General features: G+C 38.3%; 3 protein-coding genes and 1 pseudogene across 3 annotated transcripts; all 4 read left to right on the top strand.

Moving 5' to 3' along the window:
- Nucleotides 1-1,937: 1,937 nt before the first annotated feature.
- On the top strand, nucleotides 1,938-3,801 carry LOC131795505 (adenosine receptor A3-like). Its single transcript, XM_059113092.2, has one exon. It carries the CDS (start codon nucleotides 1,986-1,988, stop codon nucleotides 3,000-3,002), a length of 1,017 nt encoding a protein of 338 aa, XP_058969075.2. The 5' UTR covers nucleotides 1,938-1,985; the 3' UTR covers nucleotides 3,003-3,801.
- A 3,665-nt stretch (nucleotides 3,802-7,466) lies between these two features.
- On the top strand, nucleotides 7,467-8,390 carry LOC131795506 (adenosine receptor A2a-like). Its single transcript, XM_059113093.2, has one exon. It carries the CDS (start codon nucleotides 7,467-7,469, stop codon nucleotides 8,388-8,390), a length of 924 nt encoding a protein of 307 aa, XP_058969076.2.
- A 2,296-nt stretch (nucleotides 8,391-10,686) lies between these two features.
- On the top strand, nucleotides 10,687-11,926 carry LOC131795430 (adenosine receptor A3-like; annotated as a pseudogene).
- Nucleotides 11,927-12,226: 300 nt separating this feature from the next.
- Nucleotides 12,227-12,990, top strand: LOC136283163 (uncharacterized). Its single transcript, XM_066171530.1, has one exon. The coding sequence runs from the start codon at nucleotides 12,227-12,229 to the stop codon at nucleotides 12,956-12,958; it is 732 nt and encodes a 243-aa protein (XP_066027627.1). The 3' UTR covers nucleotides 12,959-12,990.
- The last annotated feature ends 6,980 nt before the right edge of the window (nucleotides 12,991-19,970 follow it).

Below are 19,970 nucleotides of genomic sequence, written 5' to 3'. Positions count from 1 at the left end.
ATTCCTCAATTTTTCTTTGGTTCGTGAGACTTGTTGAGGAAAAGGGGACGCTTAGTATACGCTCTCATGGACGTCATGGACATATTGCGGAACAAAAAATACCAGTAAGTTGAATGATAGGGATAGGCAAGCTCTATTGATGTCAAAATTTCAACGTCTTTTGTAAAGCATTCTTGGTCACACTCAGTCTTAGGCGGTTACACGGAGGGAAACCTAGTGTCCTTTACAGCTGATCATTGGGATGTCACGTAACGCCCAAACCAAAGTAATGACAAAGGCCTATAAGAACAAAGGTAAATGTCATAAGGAACCAATGACAACTCGAATGATAAACGAGCAAACTGCCTGAAGCGCGGGAAAACGCGGGTGACCAAGCCGCGGTTGGTTACAGTTTCGCATCTGATTGGTTGAAGGGGTGGTTCGAGTTTCTCAGTCAACCAATTAGAGAGCGAAGTGAAGAGAGACCAATGCAATACGGAATTACTTTCCACTCTCAGTTTATAATTGCTCCAATTGCAGGTTGACGTCAAATTAATTAGTACTTTGAGCTATTCGTGCGCTTATCCTTCCGTCGGTCTCTGATGGGCACTCATGTTAACTTCAGGCTGATTAGACTTAAAAGTAAATATTTGCAGTGATATACGACTCCTGGAACCTTCTCCGGACATTTCTAAAACCACAGTGTGGTACCGGTCGGATATTGAACGCAAATTTTCTTTTTTTCGGTATATTTCCAGTTTTCAGCCCTATTGTTGTCTATTTAAGGACGCTTGAGCCAGTCAAATATGAAAAACACACGGCTCCCGGAATAACCGATGACGCTGCTAAAGAAGTCGTTATGACTTTCATTTCCTTTGTTTTGTAATAAAAAGTTAGGGGACTCCGGGATACCGCGACAGATACCAATATTGAACTGTTCAATTTGTTTGCTAAAAGGATCTAAACTTTTCATTTCGGTCTTATCAAAATTTTGCGATTGCGACCGTTTACGCGCCCTTTGTCTGTTTGTTTGTTTGTTTTTTTGCTCATTTAGATGCGTGGAGTTCAAAACCTTCGCACTTATTTAACAGAAGAATGCCAGCGTTTTATTTATCTAATGTTTTATGCGTGATTGCCTAAGGAATCGTGCTAATATTATCGTAGTAATGGGTTCTCAAGTGCCACTTACTCAAAACAGGAAACACGGTACAAGAAATTGACGCTCTCTTCTTAAATAGTATTTTAATTTACCTGTGCTTTGAATTTTGGAGTGTTCTTTCAGCTTCATTGCGATTTACTTTTGAGGTGCTCTGGTGTGTCATTTTTATCTACGAAGCAAAACTTGTGAGAACTCTTTACTTAAAATTCTCGCTGTTTATTTGAATTTATATTGCGACTCGACATTTTAGTTGGTTAATACTGCTGTTGTGGTAAGTTTGTTTTGTATTTTTCCTTCATTAAGTTTATAAATATAAATCTAATTGTTCCTTTCGGTCCACACACAAAAGCTTTGGAGCTTATCGCAAAGTCTTATCAAAATCTCAGTTAGTCTTCTAGGCTTTTCTTCGCTCCGGACATGACCTGCAAGTATTTTTTCCAACCATCTGATAAGAATTTTCCTCCTCCCATTAGTTGTATTTAACGGCCATCAAAACGAAATGATTTTGAGGAAAATTTATGATTTGGATCACAGGCGTATTATCGTTTTTACGGTACGAAGATTTATCGAAAAAGCACTCGCATTTAAATATAGTAACCTTTTTATTAGCGGTTTTGAAGGTATTGAACCTTTAAAAGGTCTAGTCTATGAATAGTAATATACGTAACCAAATGAGCTATTTTCATGCGAAAAAAAAATTAACACTTTGGAAACTGAATTCACCGCATTTCATTTTGTCAAAGAGCAATTACCTTTGTTAATTTGTCATTTTTTATTTGCTCTGGAACCTTATAGGACTCTGTCTTACTATCAGTCGGTTATTTGTCAAGAGGCTTATGTCCACATTATGAATGACTCTCAGAATTCGACGTGCGAAGTTTTAATGCATCATTACGCCGTCACTACTGAAGTTGACCATCTCCGTTATACATACATCTCAAACTGTATTTTAAACAGTTTATTGTCGCATCCCGCGATCATGCTCAACATTGTAACTATCCACGCGATTCGAAAAACGTCTTCGTTGCCAAAGACTCTGAAAACATTGCTTTTAAGTCTAGCTGTTTCCGACATTGGAGTTGGTTGTATTGTTCAGCCGTTTTACATTTCACTCTTGATCAAGAACCTGCTGGACAAGATCCCTAGCTGCAACACGTACAACATGTTTGGGATCACGTTGGGTTTGTTTTCTATTGCTTCGTTCCTGGGTGTTGTGGCTGTAAGTGTAGACAGGTTCTTAGCTGTTCATCTTCATCTCAGATACCAGGAACTTGTGACTCACAAGCGTGTTATTGCTGTGGTGATCTTAATCTGGCTGCTAAGTGTATTTCTTACATCATTGATCCTCTGGGTTCCGTTTCTAGTACACTCGATATTTTTAATCATTTTTGGATTGTCGTTTTTCCTTGTCACAACAACAGTCTACGTTAAAATTTATCAGACTGTTAGACACCACAAGAAACAGATCCAGTCCTTGCAACGTGTACAACAGGTGGAACACATTGGTGAGATGTCAAATATGGTCAGCGTCCTAAAGTCTGCAGTCGGCATATTCTACATGTATCTCGTATTTGTGGCTTGTTATTTACCTTACTTGGTGTGTTTGGTGGTAGCTGACACAACTGTGACAAGTAACTCTATCAAGAGCCTCTACCTTTTCTCGTATACCATTTTATTTCTGAATTCATCTCTGAACCCCGTAATTTACTGCTGGAAGCTGAGACACATTCGACATACTATCATGGACATTATGCGGAACATGCCCTGGAACAGAAAGCACGTATACTCAACTTGGCATCGATCGGTCACCACGGAGAGTGTTCAGGATGAGGTTCAATATGTAGTATGTTCGAGGATTGCTTGAATGAAGTAAAGAAAATGACAGACACTAAGGGATGCGAGATTTCTCAATGCGACAATGCAAAGAGTTTCGAACCTACTTTTCGTAGCGAGACTTACATTTCAACTTTTTCTAGATTTCATTAGGTAAAAATCTTAAGATGCCTCGACGAAACCTGTCTAATTTAAATTAGCTATTAAGAAGAGTAACTTGGTAAGAAACATGTCGGAATTATGGTGATCTTCCGTGCTTTTTGTTTGTAAAGCCGTTTACGGACGATTAGTTTTAAGAAGCTGGGAAAGTGATGGGAAGTTGAAAAAAGAAGACGCTCTAAGTTTCGAACGGAGAATAATGGTCTTGGCTGAGTGATTTGCCCTCAATACTTCGCTTTCATTGCCAATTGTTCATTTATTAGAAAATCGTTCAATTTCGAGTGTAATCGTCGGATTAATCCGCTGCCTCAAGGGCTTGTTTACAAATTACTGTAGACGTTTTCAAGGTGAAATAACAAAGAGGTCGAAGTGAGCCACACGAGCCTGTAAAATACTAAGGAGGTCTGTTGAACAGTGTCGTCAATCAACTCGAATTGAAAATTTGTTTTTGGCAAATATTTAGGACGACAGGCAAATATTTTGACTGATATTGTGGGTAAAACTTCAAGGTTTTCCTGCTGTTATGAGAAGTGGGTGTTTAAACCTTTAGTTTCTTTTAATTTTCTCTTTTCAAGTATCACAACTTAAATTTAACAGTTTTTCTTTCAACTTGTTAGAGTTAAAACTTGTATTGACCCTTATGAATATTTTATACAACGCTTTATTGAGTGTTATCGAGGAATGGTTAACTTTTGAGTAATTAAAAAAATTGTGTGGCTTTCCGTAATGAAGCTGTGAATGTGTTTTCATGAAAGAGTCAGATATCTATCGGCAAATTGTCTCTCAGGTTTGTTATGTAAACAGTCTCTCTGAAATCGCAGCCGGCAGGTCACTGCTTGTTAAATTCAAGAAGGAAAAGGAAGCCCTTCTAAATACGAAACAAAATTTAGATTTTTTCTTTTCCAGCCGTATTATTACTTAAGAGAAGAAACTGGGTCCTGCACCGGAACATATGGCAATCATAACAACTCACCTCTGAGTTTTCAAGTGGGTATACTGACGAAGCAACGCGGGTTTTCATTTCAGCTAAACAGCTGGGACTTCTCATATATATTGAATAACTTGTTTTTTTTTTTCCTTTTATTAAGTAATATAACACACTTTCTATCGGTTTACCGCCGCATTAACTCACGCCGCCACGCGGGATGTCCTGAAAATCAGCGAGAAACGTTGGTGAATTACAAGCCGAGCACTAAGAACTGCTTTATCTCTGCCAATTAAAGATCGCGGACCGTCCACAAGCGAAACTACAATCTAAAGTGCTCACGTATTAAATCCAAATAAAAATGCTAGGTCGGTGTGAGAGCTTCCTGTGACGTAGCGTGATGGGCTAAGACCGGGCATGAAATCAAGCAAGCGAGAAACGCTTCTCTGCTCTCTAGCGCGTGTTACCTATTAACTCGCTGAGTGCCTCACACGCAGACTGAAGAACAGAATGCGCTTTCTACTTTTCCGAATTCTACACTGAAATAAGTTGTATTCAGCTTTTGATTCGATGTGATCTAGCGCAGACAATCAAGTGCAACCATGCCTGTTGGTTTGGTAGCTCAGTAACAGTATTTATTAAATCGCTGGAAGAACCCGGGGACAAAATAAAATAAAGCGAATCCTGAGTTTTGATCGGCTACCTGAATGGGTAAGATGAGCCCATCTTTTCCGCTAGGAATTGTATGGAGCGAACTTACAAAGCTCGTAAAAAAGCGGCAGAAGAGAGTCAAAACAAAAAAAAAAACAAACAAACAAACGACTCTCCTGGGTTCATTGTGCTACAAACACAGTTTGCTTTCTTTTTCCGGCTCTCGAAAGAAACAAGTCCTTCTTGGGGCGGAAATCTCTTTGCTAGAAATCCTTTACACTTTTTGGATAAAAAAAAACGAGGCTAGATACTTGCGTTTTTACGGACCGAAACCTCATTTTGGTCCATAATAACGCAAAAAAAGGAGTCAGCCAGTATCCAGCCATCTTGACCTCACGCTTGGTCAATGAAGCACATTTCTTAGAGGCCAGTTGTGCGAAGTCAGATCAAATTGGCTTGGATTTAATGTCTTGAAGGTGGATTTTTGGATCTCTAGTCAGACATTTCTAATATATCCAGGAGGTCCAAACATTTGCGGCAAATGTCAAATGACAAAATTGAGATTCTCTCTGTCTTCTTACAGCCGTTTGTCAGTTCAGTATAGAGAAAATATTTGCATCAGCTGTAAACAAGATTTTTTTTCCGTACACGTCAATCTTTAACTCATTTTTGCCTTACTCCCAAACGCTGAGAAGGAAATTGACGAGAGTGCAAAGACTAACTAACCTGTGCTGTTGCGTCCATCTTGGTTACCCTATTCCTCATCAGACCACACCAATCTTGAGCATACAAATCAAAGCGTGCTCACACACTTTGTAACGAGATCCTTCTGGTATGATGCTCACTAATCTATCATATTTATAGCAGGGCAATGATTTAACTCGCTATTTCACGGCTGATATTGTCCCGAAGTTTAATTGAATGTTAGGATTGTATTGGGTTTTAAATTAATTGCAGCAACTGGTGGGTTATTTACTGCAAGGTGTTAAGAATAATTTTTCAACTGAGAGTCGTTCTGTGATTGGTCCAGAAAATTTGCGCCTTGCCCTAAACCAATCAGACGTTCTGAGATTGATTTAGATGTCGCACCAGCTCTTGCACTAGATGCAAGACTACATCGCGACTCTTCCATTCGCTTTTTCCTGCACCTTTCTTTTGACAAACCGAACTGATAAATTTGGATTTGGTTTTTAAGAGAATCGGGGAAATGGCCATGTGCTGAGATGTCTTGTTAACAGCACATTTATAACTTTTTAGAAAATAAGGAATTCGTAACAGCCGACTTGTGCCAGAGAGTGTGAACGATCACTTATTGCGCAGACACCAACATGTGTGCGCGGGTCACGGATAGGATGGACAAGCATATGATCTTCTTCTCTTGAATACCATTATCTGAAAGGAGAAGCAGGTTTTTTTTTTTTTTTTTCGTTTTTTCTTTTTATTTTTCTTCCACACTTATCAATAGGATCAATCTCAGCATTTGAGCATCTGCGTACTTACCCCTCCCCTAACCCAACATTGACCCGTGATGAGTTGTTATCAATTGACTGTGGTTGGGGTAGGGGAGGGGTAGGTGTGCAGTTGCTCCAGGGGGCGGGAAGATGAGAGACCCCGGGAACGAGGTTGATACTGACATTGACCTTTGATTTGCTTTGTTATGCCATCTGTCAAATTTCAAAATTTTATCTAATCCATCGCAGGAGCAATTTTCGTTTGTATTCTCGAATTCGATGCTTTGAATCTCAACTGAAAGGTTGCAAAAAGTTAAAACATTCATTGAAGGTTAACTTCCCGTTTAGATCGAAGACGTGACTTAACTTGACAAACAATCTGACATTAGATTTTCGTGCGAACTACGTTTAAGCGATGTTTCACTGTGCCTTTCTTATAAAAACCGACTTAATGGAGTGTTATGTACTTAATGACGGAGTGTGATGACCGGATGGGAAAATATTTGCCTCTTCGTACGTCATGTGCGAGTGTCATATTTTACCGTCACGGCCCGAGAGAAAAATATTGTACCTTTTTGGCCCGACTTAATAACCTCACTAAAAGCTATTTAACAATACGGTCCCTTTTCTTTTTTCTTTTTTTCTCTATTCTTTTCTTTCTTTGCGCATTCCCAGGGTTGTTTGGTGCTTGCGCCACTACGTACAGGGATTTTTTTTTACTGTCAGGTATTCTATAAAGGCGCGCACATGTCATGTGATAATACGGATTGTTACAAGCTGTTTGGGCATCGTGCAGCTTTTTTTTAATTAACACAAGGAAGTATTAGCATGAACAATTAAAAGAACGGTCTACGAGGCAGTGATAGAAAGCCCACTTCCACTGCCATCGGATGTAAGATATTGGCTTGTTCAAGACAAGTGTTTCCATTATGAACATTAATGTGGGTGCGCTTTTACAAGTATCTCGTTTACTTCACCAGTGGTACTCAAGTACCTGATTTTTACGGGCACGGCGTTTACGTGTACCTTTTCAATTACTGCCTTTGATTAATGCGACTCCGAATTTGACAAATCAATCAAACTCATCGGTAAACGGAACTGATTTAAAAGGGTCAGTTCTAATTCTCTTTGTATAGCACCCTGAATTCGTTAATCGTTCAGTACAAACGTGTGGTTGGCAAGTGAAGGCTTCGTCACATGTGAAAGAGTTCGATTCTCTTTAAGCTCAAGAGAGAAGTTTCTTTAAATCGTGATTTTTCATGTTTATTTAAAATTGAATGTCTTGAGTTAAGATACGAGAGTTACTATCATGAGCGAATTGTCTTGTGAAGAGTTGTTGCAGTATATTCCATCTATCTCCGACTTCAAAGATCTTCGTTCAAGTTACATCGTTAATTGTGTTTTAAACAATTTTCTTACCCATACCGCCATTGTGTCAAACATTGTTACAATGTTAGCGATAAGGAAATCCTCGTCATTGCCGAATACTTCAAAAACTTTGCTTTTGAGTCTCGCTGCTTCCGATATTGGCGTTGGTTTTTTTGTTCAGCCATTTTACACCTCACTTTTAGTCAACTGGTTGCAACAGAACAATCCAAACTGTTACGCCTATGTGATTTTTAGGAATATTGGTTTCCTTTTTGCTACGTCTTCCTTCCTAAGTGTGGTAGCTGTGAGTGTAGACAGATTCTTAGCTGTTCATCTTCATCTCAGATACCAAGAGTTTGTGACCCACAAGCGTGTTGTTGTTGTGGTGATAATAATATGGCTGCTAAGTGCAACTGTGCCTTTACTAACATTATGGAACCTACACGATGTGCAAAGGTTAATTCTTTCCCTGTTCGGTATTACTGGTATTCTTTTGACAACATTGATTTACATGAGGATTTATTTTGTGGTACGACGCCACAAGATTCATATTCAGTCTTTGCGAGTTCTACAGTCAGGTGAGATGGCAAATTTTTCTGGTCTCATCAACTCGGCTGTCGGTGTTTTCTACATATACGTCCTTCTTATAATCTGTTGTTTACCCTTCTTAATCTGCCTGGGAACGTTGGGGCCTAACAATTCCAGTACCTCCATGAAAAAACTTTTTGTCTTTTCGTTGACTTTGTTGTATCTCAATTCATCTCTGAATCCTGTAATTTACTGCTGGAAGATGAGGCACATTCGACGTGCTATCATGGACCTATTACGAAACATGTCTTGGGCTAAAAATCGTGCATCTCAATGACCTCAGCAGATGTCATTCAGTCCTTGTGGATGTTTGTAAGTAAAGCTTCCGATATCGATTATTTCATGTATGAAGCGCCACATCGCGATGTTTTAAAAACCTGGTTGGGACCATCCAGATTATCTTCGAAATGATGGAAAACAGAAAATATTAATTCACTAAGAAGAAGACTAAAATGGAAAGATTGACGTGAGAAGGAACAGTGATGGTCAGAGATGAAGAAGATTGACACACATTGCAAATGCCAAACTTGAATAATTTATGTTCAGGTTTAAAGATCACTAATCGTGCCCTAGAGCCCTTAACGAAAAACAAAAGACATTCACAGTGAAACTTAACAACTCTATCAACTCGTGCGTTATGTTTGGACTTCGAAAAAAAAATTTCAACCCTAAAGCTACAAAAGAGATTTTAATCTGAATTTTTTGAGACATATTTAGATAAATACAAGCGGCACGTTCTATTTACATATGGCAACAAAAATCTGTCTTTTTCCTTTTCATCGATCAGATATCGTCGATGGTTTGATTCTTTGCCAGAAAAGACGGTGAATAGTCATGTTTAACGTAGCGTTTAGCGTTTAGAAATGCTTGGCTTTGCGTTTTTGACCCTGTTGCCACCTGAGTTTTACACAGCAAAATGCCATACTAACGAAAAATATGAAAACATAAATGCCAAATGCAATATGTAATATCATTTTACACCTGCAACAACGCAAAATTGAATTTCTCACAAATTGCATGCGAAGTGTATTCGTACATCAAAATCTGCATCATTGTGTCTCATTTGCGTTTACGCAACGAAGATTACGTGATAATACGTGCGTATTGACTGAGTGGGAAGTGCTGGATGAGGAAATGTTTGGCCCGTTCATGTCCGTTCATCAGAACATAGAGCCAAATATTTTCCCGTTCGACCCGACCCAACACTGTTACTAAGCATCTTATCAGATGACCGCCTCTCCTTTTCTTTCTTCTTGCAGGTCGCACGCCCCAGCGAGCGGCTTTCCAAGGCTCTATTCACGCCAATACCTGCGTCTCTCATTTATTTTCGAAAAAAAAAAACGCGCACAGGACAGTAGAGGTCGTATAATAATGAATGTTCAGATAGCGTTGTAAAGAGGACGCACTTCTGTTGAACAAATTGAGTTTGCTAAGCTTTTAAACCCTAACATCAGTATGCATATTCTTCATACTGTACTCTATACATTTCCTAAGGTGCTGATAAGGAGAATTTATTCGACAATCAACTGACCTTCTGTTCATTCCTTAATTCTCGTTACATTTATGTGTGATTCACGGGTAGTGTTGCAGGGAGAAGTTAGATGCTAATCACTCGTAGTGGGTCAAAGGGTAAAAATATTTCATAAGGAAACGATGAGTATAAACCGATGAAGACTATGATTCGTTCTTACTCACCTGTTTTTTTGTTGTTTTCGTTAGATTTTTCCTCGTTTAACTTACAGTAGCTCGCCTCCCACTTTGAGACAAATTATCATAGAAATTTTCCAAGAGGTGTATTGTAGCGAAACTCTTTTTTTTTCTATCAACGGGGGTCAGATTGAATTTTTTTTTGTCGTACTCTGTAACAAAATGGACCTGTAACAAAAGGAGCGTGAAGCTTACAACTTGCGACAGCTGTGACCCTTTCTCGGCTTACCAAGACATAGGAAAGGTCCAAAAGGCGACAGATCGCGACAGATTTGAAAGTTTAAGTATGGTCAGCTACGGATTTGGGCGAAGTTCTATTTCATTACTTAGTGTTTTGCGATAAAGAAAGTAGGGATATTTCGCGCAAGATTTCTTGCGTTTCCTTCGGTAGAATTTCCTAAGATTTGCTGGACCATTAAACTGATTTGTGCCCTTCCTAGTGCCTGTTGATAAAAAAAAAAAAAATAACGAGACCAAAGTTGAGGAAGAAAACACAAAAATTGCAAATAGCGAGGAACTGCCCTTGTAACCCCTATTTTTTTTAGATTTTGAATGATTGGCAGGACAAATTTCACAAATTGTGGAAAATTTTGAGAGATTTCACAGAACCTCGCTCATCGCCTTTGGTGGCTTTTAGTAACCTAGAGAAGCGAAAACATAAGAATTTTCTATAAAAACATTACGCTAGCACGCGCGCCAAAATTAAGCAAAAACCCTATGGAGCCTCCTTAACGAGAATCCTACTGCGCTGTCAATCTTTTGAAATGTTGATAGAGCGTTTACAAAATAGGAAGAAGATGCTTAACGACTCGGGCTTTAGGTTAAATTATTTATGCCATTTAATTTGTAAAAGCATACAGATAAAGATGTACCCGCTCATACAGGAAGTTTGTCAAAGGGCCTTTGTATCTGACAGTAAGCGGAACATTATCATTTCTTTGTTGCCTTCCGGATGTCTTATATCCCATAATTCCTCGAATGTCTTTGCCATTAACTACAAGCACCTGAATCACAGAAAAGTTCTGACTTCGTGAATTGCTCATTTCAGATCCCAGAACAGCGCATGTAACAAGTAATTTGTAGTTTTTTTTTTACGCTGGTATTCTGGCGAATGATTCACTGAAACAGACGGAGTAGATATTTTCGCCTTAGGGGAAGCAACTTGTTTGTTCAGTTCTTCTAAGTAATAGACGTGAACCAATTGTTTTGCGACGAGTTGTTTCATCATTATCCCTCGTCCTCAGACTTAAAAGGTTTGCATTTAACGTTTATTAGTAATTGTGTCTGCAACAGTTTTCTAACTTACCTCACTATCATGATGAATTTATTGATGATCTACGGGATACGAAAATGTTCGTCGCTACCACAGACTTGGAAAACGTTTCTTTTGAGTCTTGCTGTTTCTGATGTTGGTGTTGGTTTGGTTGTTCAGCCATTTTACTCAGTACTTCTGGTCAACTGGTTGCAACAGAACGATTCTGGCTGTAATACCGTTATGATTTTTCAGATTTTGGGTAATTTTTTGCCACAACTTCGTTCCTGGGTGTTGTGGTTCTTAGCTGTTCATCTTCATCTCAGATACAAGGAACTTGTGACTCACAGGCGTGTTGTTGTTGTGGTGATATCGGTATGGGTTTTAAGCGGAATTTTTTCTTTGCTACCACTGTGGAATCTGTACGAAGCTCAGAGACTAATTCGTATAACTGGTGGACTTATTGGTTTTCTCCTAACAGTAGTTATATACACCAAGATTTTTTCGTCGCACAACGTCACAAGAATCAGATTCAGGCTCTGCAGGTAGAACGAGGCGAAAAAACGTGCTCAACGCTAAATTTTGATCGCCTTTTCAATTCTTTATCCGGTAAATTTTACGTGTATCTTGTGTTTTTGGTCTGTTATTTGCCACTTTTCATCTGCTTGGCTGCCACCAAGATAAACGGCCCGAATATCTCTTTGAAGGAACTTTTACTTTTTTCAATAAGAATCTTGAACCTTAACTCATCTCTGAAACCTGTTATTTACTGCTGGAGGATGAGACGCATTCGACGCGCTATCATGGACATACTGCAGAACTTGGCCTGGAACAGAAACCGCGCTTCACAGTAATCTTAGGTCCAGTCTTTTTCTCTTGTTGATATTCTATGTGCACGCTATTTCTTTTCACAGCTTGTATTAAGTCAAACGACAGAACATGTGGAAACTGAGCGAAGCGAGACGTAAAGAACAATTTTTTATGTGAAACTGAGTTTTGAATGTGACATTGAGTGAATTGTAGAACAAAAATAATGAACACTTTATGAAAGATAAGCGAGCGTTAGTGAAAGTTGACAAACGATTAGTCAACTTCATTTGCATTTCTTTGAATTAGAAGTTTCAAAGTATATAACATGAAAGTAGATATTCTTAATGGCGGTTGCTTTCGCCAATCTCTTTATGGCAGAAATTGAAACAAAACTGCTTCACCAAAGCAGTATCAAGCCGAGAGCATGGAAGCGTTACATTGACGACGTTTTCTCCCTGTGGGATGTTCGTAAACAAGACATTGATCTATTCATAGAACAAGCTAACACGTTCCATCCAACTATAAAGTTCACGGCTGAAATCTCAGAGACTGAAATCACATTCTTAGACACGGTTGTCTACAAAGGTGAAAGATTCCAAAACGAAGCTATCCTCGACGTCAAAACTCACTACAAACCGACCGAGACCTTTCAATATACACACTATTCATCTTGCCACCCGCCAGGTGTTAAGAAAGGCTTTATTAAAGGAGAAGCTATCAGACTTCTAAGAACAAACTCCTTGGAAAGAAATTTCCAGGAGGCCATGTGTAACTTCAAAACACGACTTGAAGCACGTGGTTACCCAAAAAGCCTAATTGAAAAAACGTTATCTGAGGTCTCGTTTGCCGCAAGGCAGTCGACACTTAAAAAACAAACCAAAAAAACTAAAGGCAAAATATTGCCTTTTGTGACAGCATACCACCCAGGGGTTAAAAATTTAAAACAAATACTGATGCAAGAATGGAACCTCATCCAAAATCAGCCACTGCTGAAAACAATTTACAAAACGCCTCCGATTATATCATACAAAAGAGGTAAATCGCTCAAAGACATACTCGTCAGAGCGAAGCTTTAATTAAAGGCTTTTGCGTCGCAAACGTAAAACCACACAGGGGAGTCTGTGTAGGCCTGTCTATGACCTTTTCAATCAACGATTAGTCAACTTCATTTGCATTTCTTTGAATTAGAAGTTTCAAAGTATATAACATGAAAGTAGATATTCTTAAAAAAATTTTCTAACAATCCTTGTACAGTTGATACTTTCTTTATTTCTTCTTTAAAAATTTTATACAACTTACTAGCTCGGGGACTAGCTCTGCTCTCTCAACGGAAAGTGTTGGTCTCCAGCTTATAAAGGTGACACTTATCAAGCTGTCAATATTTGACAAACGTCACTATTTCTATCTCTCACTTAGCTAGCGAATAGTGTTGAATTAATTGAAACAGTTCCCGCATACTGGGTATGCATCTTCGATTTGTTAAATCTTGACAAAACGACTTTGTACCTACTAGATCATACTTTTGCGATTAAGATCGGGCAAAACAAAAACAAGATTGGTAAAAGAAAAATCTTAAAGGACTCATTTCGTAAATCAGAATTGCACTTAAAAAGAAAACTATAGAAAAAATAGCCCTTGAAGTTTCTTACATAAGAACAGAATAAACGAAGAATTCGAGGAAGAAAGGGCGTACCCAAGGTACAGCCCCCAAAAGAACAACCTGCCGTTAATGTAAGTTAATTGATTATAAACTCAGTGCGGAAGATGAGAAGAACAAGTTGTGTACATCTTTAGTCACCTTACAGAAAGAGTTGTTGGACGTGCTAAATTGGAAATTAAGAATTATTTTCCTGATCGGGAGTTCAATATTGATTTAAACTAAAAAACGAGCATGAAAAAGAATCGAAAATACAAGAAGGAGAAATTTCCAGGAAATTCCTGTACGAGACTAACTTTTACCAGATCAGATTACTTTCTTCTTCATCAATCGGATTATCATAATTGAGATATATCTTACCGCAAGATAATTGAAATATCTCACCGCAAGTTGCATTTACCGTTGAAACTGAACATCTGCTTCCATGTCAAATTCGCTATAGAAGAATCTGCCATAATCATTAACAGCTTAATACAGTTAAATGGACTATTTCTCCCAGAAAGAAAAGATAAAAATCACTCTTACGTACAAAGTAAGACCGCGAAAGAAATAGGAAATTATCAACTGGCTTACAATGTTTTTTTTGACGGGATGACTTATCCTAGTATACCATTTCCAATCCTTTCCCCAACACCAAGGTGAGGAAGCTCTTATCAATGCTTCTAGATAAGATATGGTTTAATTTTATCATTAACAATATTGAACAAATATGCGATGTATCTTATGATGAAAGAATTCGTAAAGTGACACGATTTGTTTGTTTTTGTAGATAAACTCCCGTGTCAAAAAACTGCATGGACGAGTAGGTTTATTTTCTTAGAGCGTTAGAAACAGTTGTAAAAATTAGCACACTGCCATTTCACTCTGCAACAGACTCGAGATGTAATTGGCAAGGTTCACGTTTGTTCGAATGCAAGAGATCGAAAAGGATGTTCGCGCACATCAGGGACACAGTGTACTCAGATACTTGGGGTTAAGAAAGTAAATTAGCGGCTCAAATTGAATTTTTACACTGAAGATAGTGACGTATTTTATTTCTCAGAGGTGGAAAAAAGATTTTGTTTGCATGAATTAACGAATTAACAAATTAACACATGTAACCTTCGTGGCACCTTAATTTTTTAGCACCTGAATCTAACCGGCTTCGCCTTTTATTTGTAATATCATCGTCTCATATTTGAGTTACTTTTCATCAAATCTCCATCCAGTGGGAACAAAAATTAAAAATCTCAAACTATTTACTTTATTCCAAACCTTAGCTAATGAAATAACGAAGTATCTTCACAGGTGAACTGCAATGAAAGAAAGTGCCGTCGAGGCTGAGTTGTTCAGGCTTCCTCTTCTTGTAGTTTCTTTAGTTGTAGTGCACATGTAAAGATTATTTCGTTCTTTAGTTAGCTTTGGTTTGGAATCTACAAGTAAAAGTCTTATTTATGTCATCTATTTGAAACTATAAGCTGTTTGTCTTGGACAGCTCAAAATGTAAATGACGGCCATCCTAAATCGCAGGTGACGAGAAAAATGGTTGAATAATTAGTTTAGTGACAGCAGCAACCAAATTTTGGACATTTAGTTTTTTCTGACTTCTTATTGGTAGAGAATTGTCATGGCAACTGTACAGGAGTATGACGTAATGCGCTGAAGCTTTTCTCACACCTCCATCTCGTGCTTCAGCTTCTCGGATTTTGCCAACCGACTGAGCCTGTGTACTAATAATCACTCTATTTTGTTTCTTGACTTATTGATCTACTCGTCTCAGTATTCAACAACTAATCGTATGGGCCTGAGTGCTTTCGATGAATAATTTCACGGATACTTTAAAGTTTTCGTTGCACCAGTTTTATATATATATATTTATATTAAAGACCTGAAGATAGAGCGGAATCGGCTTCGGTGAGTTGATGTGAACAGAGAAATGACCATATAAACAATTAACTGTCGCAAATCAAGCTGAAGTAAGTCAAAAGATGTTTCTTGACAGGATCCTTTTGAAATCAGTCGCAGTTTATGTCAATTGTTTTGGGATTCTTTTTGGATGACCTTGACCTTTTTTCGTTAGAAGTATCATGTCTGAAATGTTCAGCGTCAATGATATCTTGGTATCGATCGTCATCTTCACTGGTTAGAGGTCTTTTCAGGCCAAGCCAAGCCATAGCCACTTGAAAGTGAATTATGGCGACCATCAAGTAGGAGAACCAGCTGGCTGTGATCAACTTTCCAAATGTGACGAGCAAAACTGCAGACGCCAAACCAAATCCTAGAACATCAAACATGATTCGATTCCAATATTTCAATGACTTTCTTTCCTCGCAAACTGCTTACGGTAACAAAGAGATAGAACGCTTTCCTCAGTGTAAAATTTGCTTAAATATGTTATTCTACTGTTGATGAATTTAATCGACAACAATATCACCACTTTAAGACAGAAAGATTAACGTACAACAATATCATTATCAAAACACAGCCAATAGCGAAGCTTTCTCCACAAGTTTCCTCATCTGTTATTGGCTGTCCTGAAAGTAGAACCTTTCTCAAAAAATTATGTCGCTTATTCCATGACGAACAAATATCTCAGGTTATTATGACAGGAGAGAAACTGTGAAGATAATAGCCGTTTTCTTCCAAAAATTTACATTTCTTCCAGTTTAAGTCACAATCGCAGGACAAAAATAGAACGAAGACAAAGGAGCTTGATCGGCAGCTGGTTTACCCAACCAAGGCTTCGTCTATACTACGCTATATGAATTTTACTGAGTCCATGGTAAACAGTGGAGAAAGAAGAAACTTCGTGTAGGAAACTACCTTTGGTGCTCTGAGGACGAAGTAGTATCATTATTGAATGTAGCGATCGGCTACAAAGCAATGCAAGATATCAACTCACAGGGATTTCTTCCAAATTAAGTATTAAACAATAAACATATGATTTTTTACCATCAAGATGATAAAATTTAGGTTGTAGGCAAGGATTACCATCAGTTAAAAGAAGATTTTCCTTAAGTGCTTCTTTCTCAAGGGTTAAAATAATTCGACGGAAAATATTTGCAGGCAGCAAACCTCAGCGTTTACGAGACAGTACGCAGTTATTTATCATGAAGGCTGATTTCAAACGTTCCCTAATTTCGATTTGGGGCCAGAGATCCTACCTACAGAAGATTTTTTCAAAGGTTTAATGATGTCCACTGGGGAAAGTGAAGGACTTATTGGGCTAATGCGAATGTAAACCTACTTAGGTTTCGTTATTCTTTGACAGGAATCGTCTACAGATCTGGATCGATTGAACTCACGAGGCTTGCTGAGCCTCTGTGAGCCAAACATATTTCGAGTGTTCTTGCGTGTTTTTCTGTCACCATTCAGAAAAAGATTATGCCTTTGCCCTGTCGCCATGAGATTTTCTATTAGATATTTTCAAAAGGTTCATTTTGAGAAAACATTTGCTCCCGATTTGTTTTAAGCATTGCCAGCGGGAAAGGAAACGTCATTCAGCAAATAAACCTATTCAGCCGGCTGGTATGTTTGCTGATAATGTCCCCAGCTGGGCGGGGGTCCGAAACGTCGCGGGCAAATATGAAATTTTTAGTGTAATTCTCTTCAGGGGGCGTTTTTTCCGCAAAGTAACAAAAAAATCGCGCAACGTAAATAAATTGGTGGGTTATAATTACAGGTTAACGCACTCAGTGAGTGAACTATCGGGATTTGCCTGCACGAGTTCACTGTCAAAGAAGGAGAAATTTCAATATCGCACGAGGCTTTGCGTCGTGCGGTGTTGAAAATTTCGAGTTGATTGTTTGTGAACGAGTAAAGGTAAATCCCGTTAATTCACGAGTAACGAATGTGTTAACATTTTTATTATTCAAATTGAATACACTGCACAAAGAAACACTGCATTGAAACCACTATATACTAGGTAAACCAGACAAAATGTTGATTTTAAATTTAATATGATTTAAAGTTTAACAAAATTAATCATATTTTTTACTAAATCTATCCAAAAATACATGAACATGATAACGAAATGATTACTGAATGCCTTACAAAAAATTTAAAATGACTTTCTGTAAAGATTTAATAAGCATAACGTCCTTCTCTAAGCTCAGACAACACGCAAAAACACTTCAACTAGCTTGAATGAAAAATTTAAAAATCGCAACCTTACCTTTCAAAACAAACGTTCCCCAAGCAGTTGCTTTCTCGGTGTTTTTAGGAATTGTATCATCAATAAAAGAATCAATGTCTGCATCTGACAAATCGTCAAACACTGAGTCAGCCGAAGCCATTGTGTAATGACAGAGGTGTGTTGAATGTACACCACGGCTATTACACCACGATAATGACATCAAGGAGGTTGTTTCATCACAACCCAGTGTCACGTGGTAAAAATCAGCCAATCAGAAAACTGAAATTCGAACAGTGTATGAAAGTTGACTAATAAAGCCAATGATTTTTTGTACTCAATTCAACTTCTTATTAAGGGACGTGAGGTAAAACATTACTCGTCTTCGTAATGTTGGATTTCATTCGAATGGCGCGAGACACTAAAGTATCAGTCAAACAAGTCAACAGTCAAACAACCCAGATAGCAAATAGTGCACGAGATACTAACGTAACAGTCAAACAAACCAAGGAACAAATAGTGCACGAGATACTAACGTAACAGTTAAACAAACCAAAGAACAAACAGCGCGCGAAATACTAATGTAATAGTCAAACAAACCAAGGAAAAAATAGTGCGCGAGATACTAACGTAACAGTGAAACAAACCAAGGAACAAACAGCGCGCGAAATGCTAACGTAATAGTCAAACAAACCAGGGAACAAATAGTGCGCGAGATACAAATGTAACAGTTAAACCAAAGAGCAAACAGTGCGCGAAATACTAACGTAACAATCAAACAAACCAAGGAACAAATAGTGCGCGAGATACTAACATAACAGTCAAACAACCCAGATAGCAAATAGTGCACGAGATACTAACGTAACAGTCAAACAAACCAAGGAACAAATAGTGCACGAGATACTAACGTAACAGTTAAACAAACCAAAGAACAAACAGCGCGCGAAATACTAATGTAATAGTCAAACAAACCAAGGAAAAAATAGTGCGCGAGATACTAACGTAACAGTGAAACAAACCAAGGAACAAACAGCGCGCGAAATGCTAACGTAATAGTCAAACAAACCAGGGAACAAATAGTGCGCGAGATACAAATGTAACAGTTAAACCAAAGAGCAAACAGTGCGCGAAATACTAACGTAACAATCAAACAAACCAAGGAACAAATAGTGCGCGAGATACTAACATAACAGTCAAACAAACCAAAGAACAAAAAGCGCGCGAGATACTGACGTAACAGTTAAACAAACAAAAAAACAAATAGTGCGCGAGATACTAACGTAACAGTGAAACAAACCAAGGAACAAACAGCACGCGAAATGCTAACGTAATAGTCAAACAAACCAGGGAACAAATAGTGCGCGAGATACAAATGTAACAGTTAAACCAAAGAGCAAACAGTGCGCGAAATACTAACGTAACAATCAAACAAACCAAGGAACAAATAGTGCGCGAGATACTAACATAACAGTCAAACAAACCAAAGAACAAAAAGCGCGCGAGATACTGACGTAACAGTTAAACAAACAAAGAAACAAATAGTGCGCGAGATACTAACGTAACAGTTAAACAAACAAAGAAACAAATAGTGCGCGAGATACTAACGTAACAGTGAAACAAACCAAGGAACAAATAGTGCGCGAGATACTAACGTAACAGTGAAACAAACCAAGGAACAATTAGTGCGCGAGATACTAACGTAACAGTGAAACAAACCAAGAAACAAATAGTGCGCGAAATACTAACGTAACATTCAAACAAACCAAAGGACAAACAGTGCAAGAAATACTAACGTAACAGTCAAACAAACCAAGGAACAAATAACAGTCAAACAAACCAAAAAACAAAAAGTGCGCGAGATACTTACGTAACAGTCAAACAAACCAGGAAACAAATAGGTTATGATCATTTTGCTCCTATAAGCTATTAAACGGGAGAAGAAGAACAAAACCTGTGACAAAGGCTATTCATATTTACGGCACTTTTGGAATCGTTTCAGTTCTTATTCAACATTTGAAAAAATCTCTTGCTGCAAAAGAATCCTAAACCTCTGGGATGAAGACATCGCCATCAAAAATCAAACATTCTGTCTTCCCCACTCCTCACGGTGTCATTTTAAATACTGATTGTGAGGCACGCGGATAGCTCGAATTGAATTGCAAATACCTCGTAGTCATTAAGTATTCATTTTACTTGTGTCAGGATCTTTACACGTGGAAGTTAGAACTACGCCAGTCTGTCTGATTCAAAGCCTTAAATCGCAGATTTTGGTCGCAAAACTCTTCGTCTTACTTGTCCCAGACAGTTCGGACATCTGACG

This window comes from Pocillopora verrucosa, chromosome 8 (genome assembly GCF_036669915.1).
Source record: "Pocillopora verrucosa isolate sample1 chromosome 8, ASM3666991v2, whole genome shotgun sequence".
In the NCBI taxonomy this organism is placed as follows: domain Eukaryota; kingdom Metazoa; phylum Cnidaria; class Anthozoa; order Scleractinia; family Pocilloporidae; genus Pocillopora; species Pocillopora verrucosa.
The sequence above is the reverse complement of the archived record's forward strand: the minus strand, read 5'-3'. Positions and strand labels throughout refer to the sequence as shown.

What these genes read in the sequence shown, in the direction of transcription:
- LOC131795505 (XM_059113092.2), top strand. Translation starts at nt 1,986, where the DNA reads ATGAATGACTCTCAGAATTCGACGTGCGAAGTTTTAATGCATCATTAC.
- LOC131795506 (XM_059113093.2), top strand. Translation starts at nt 7,467, where the DNA reads ATGAGCGAATTGTCTTGTGAAGAGTTGTTGCAGTATATTCCATCTATC.
- LOC136283163 (XM_066171530.1), top strand. Translation starts at nt 12,227, where the DNA reads ATGGCGGTTGCTTTCGCCAATCTCTTTATGGCAGAAATTGAAACAAAA.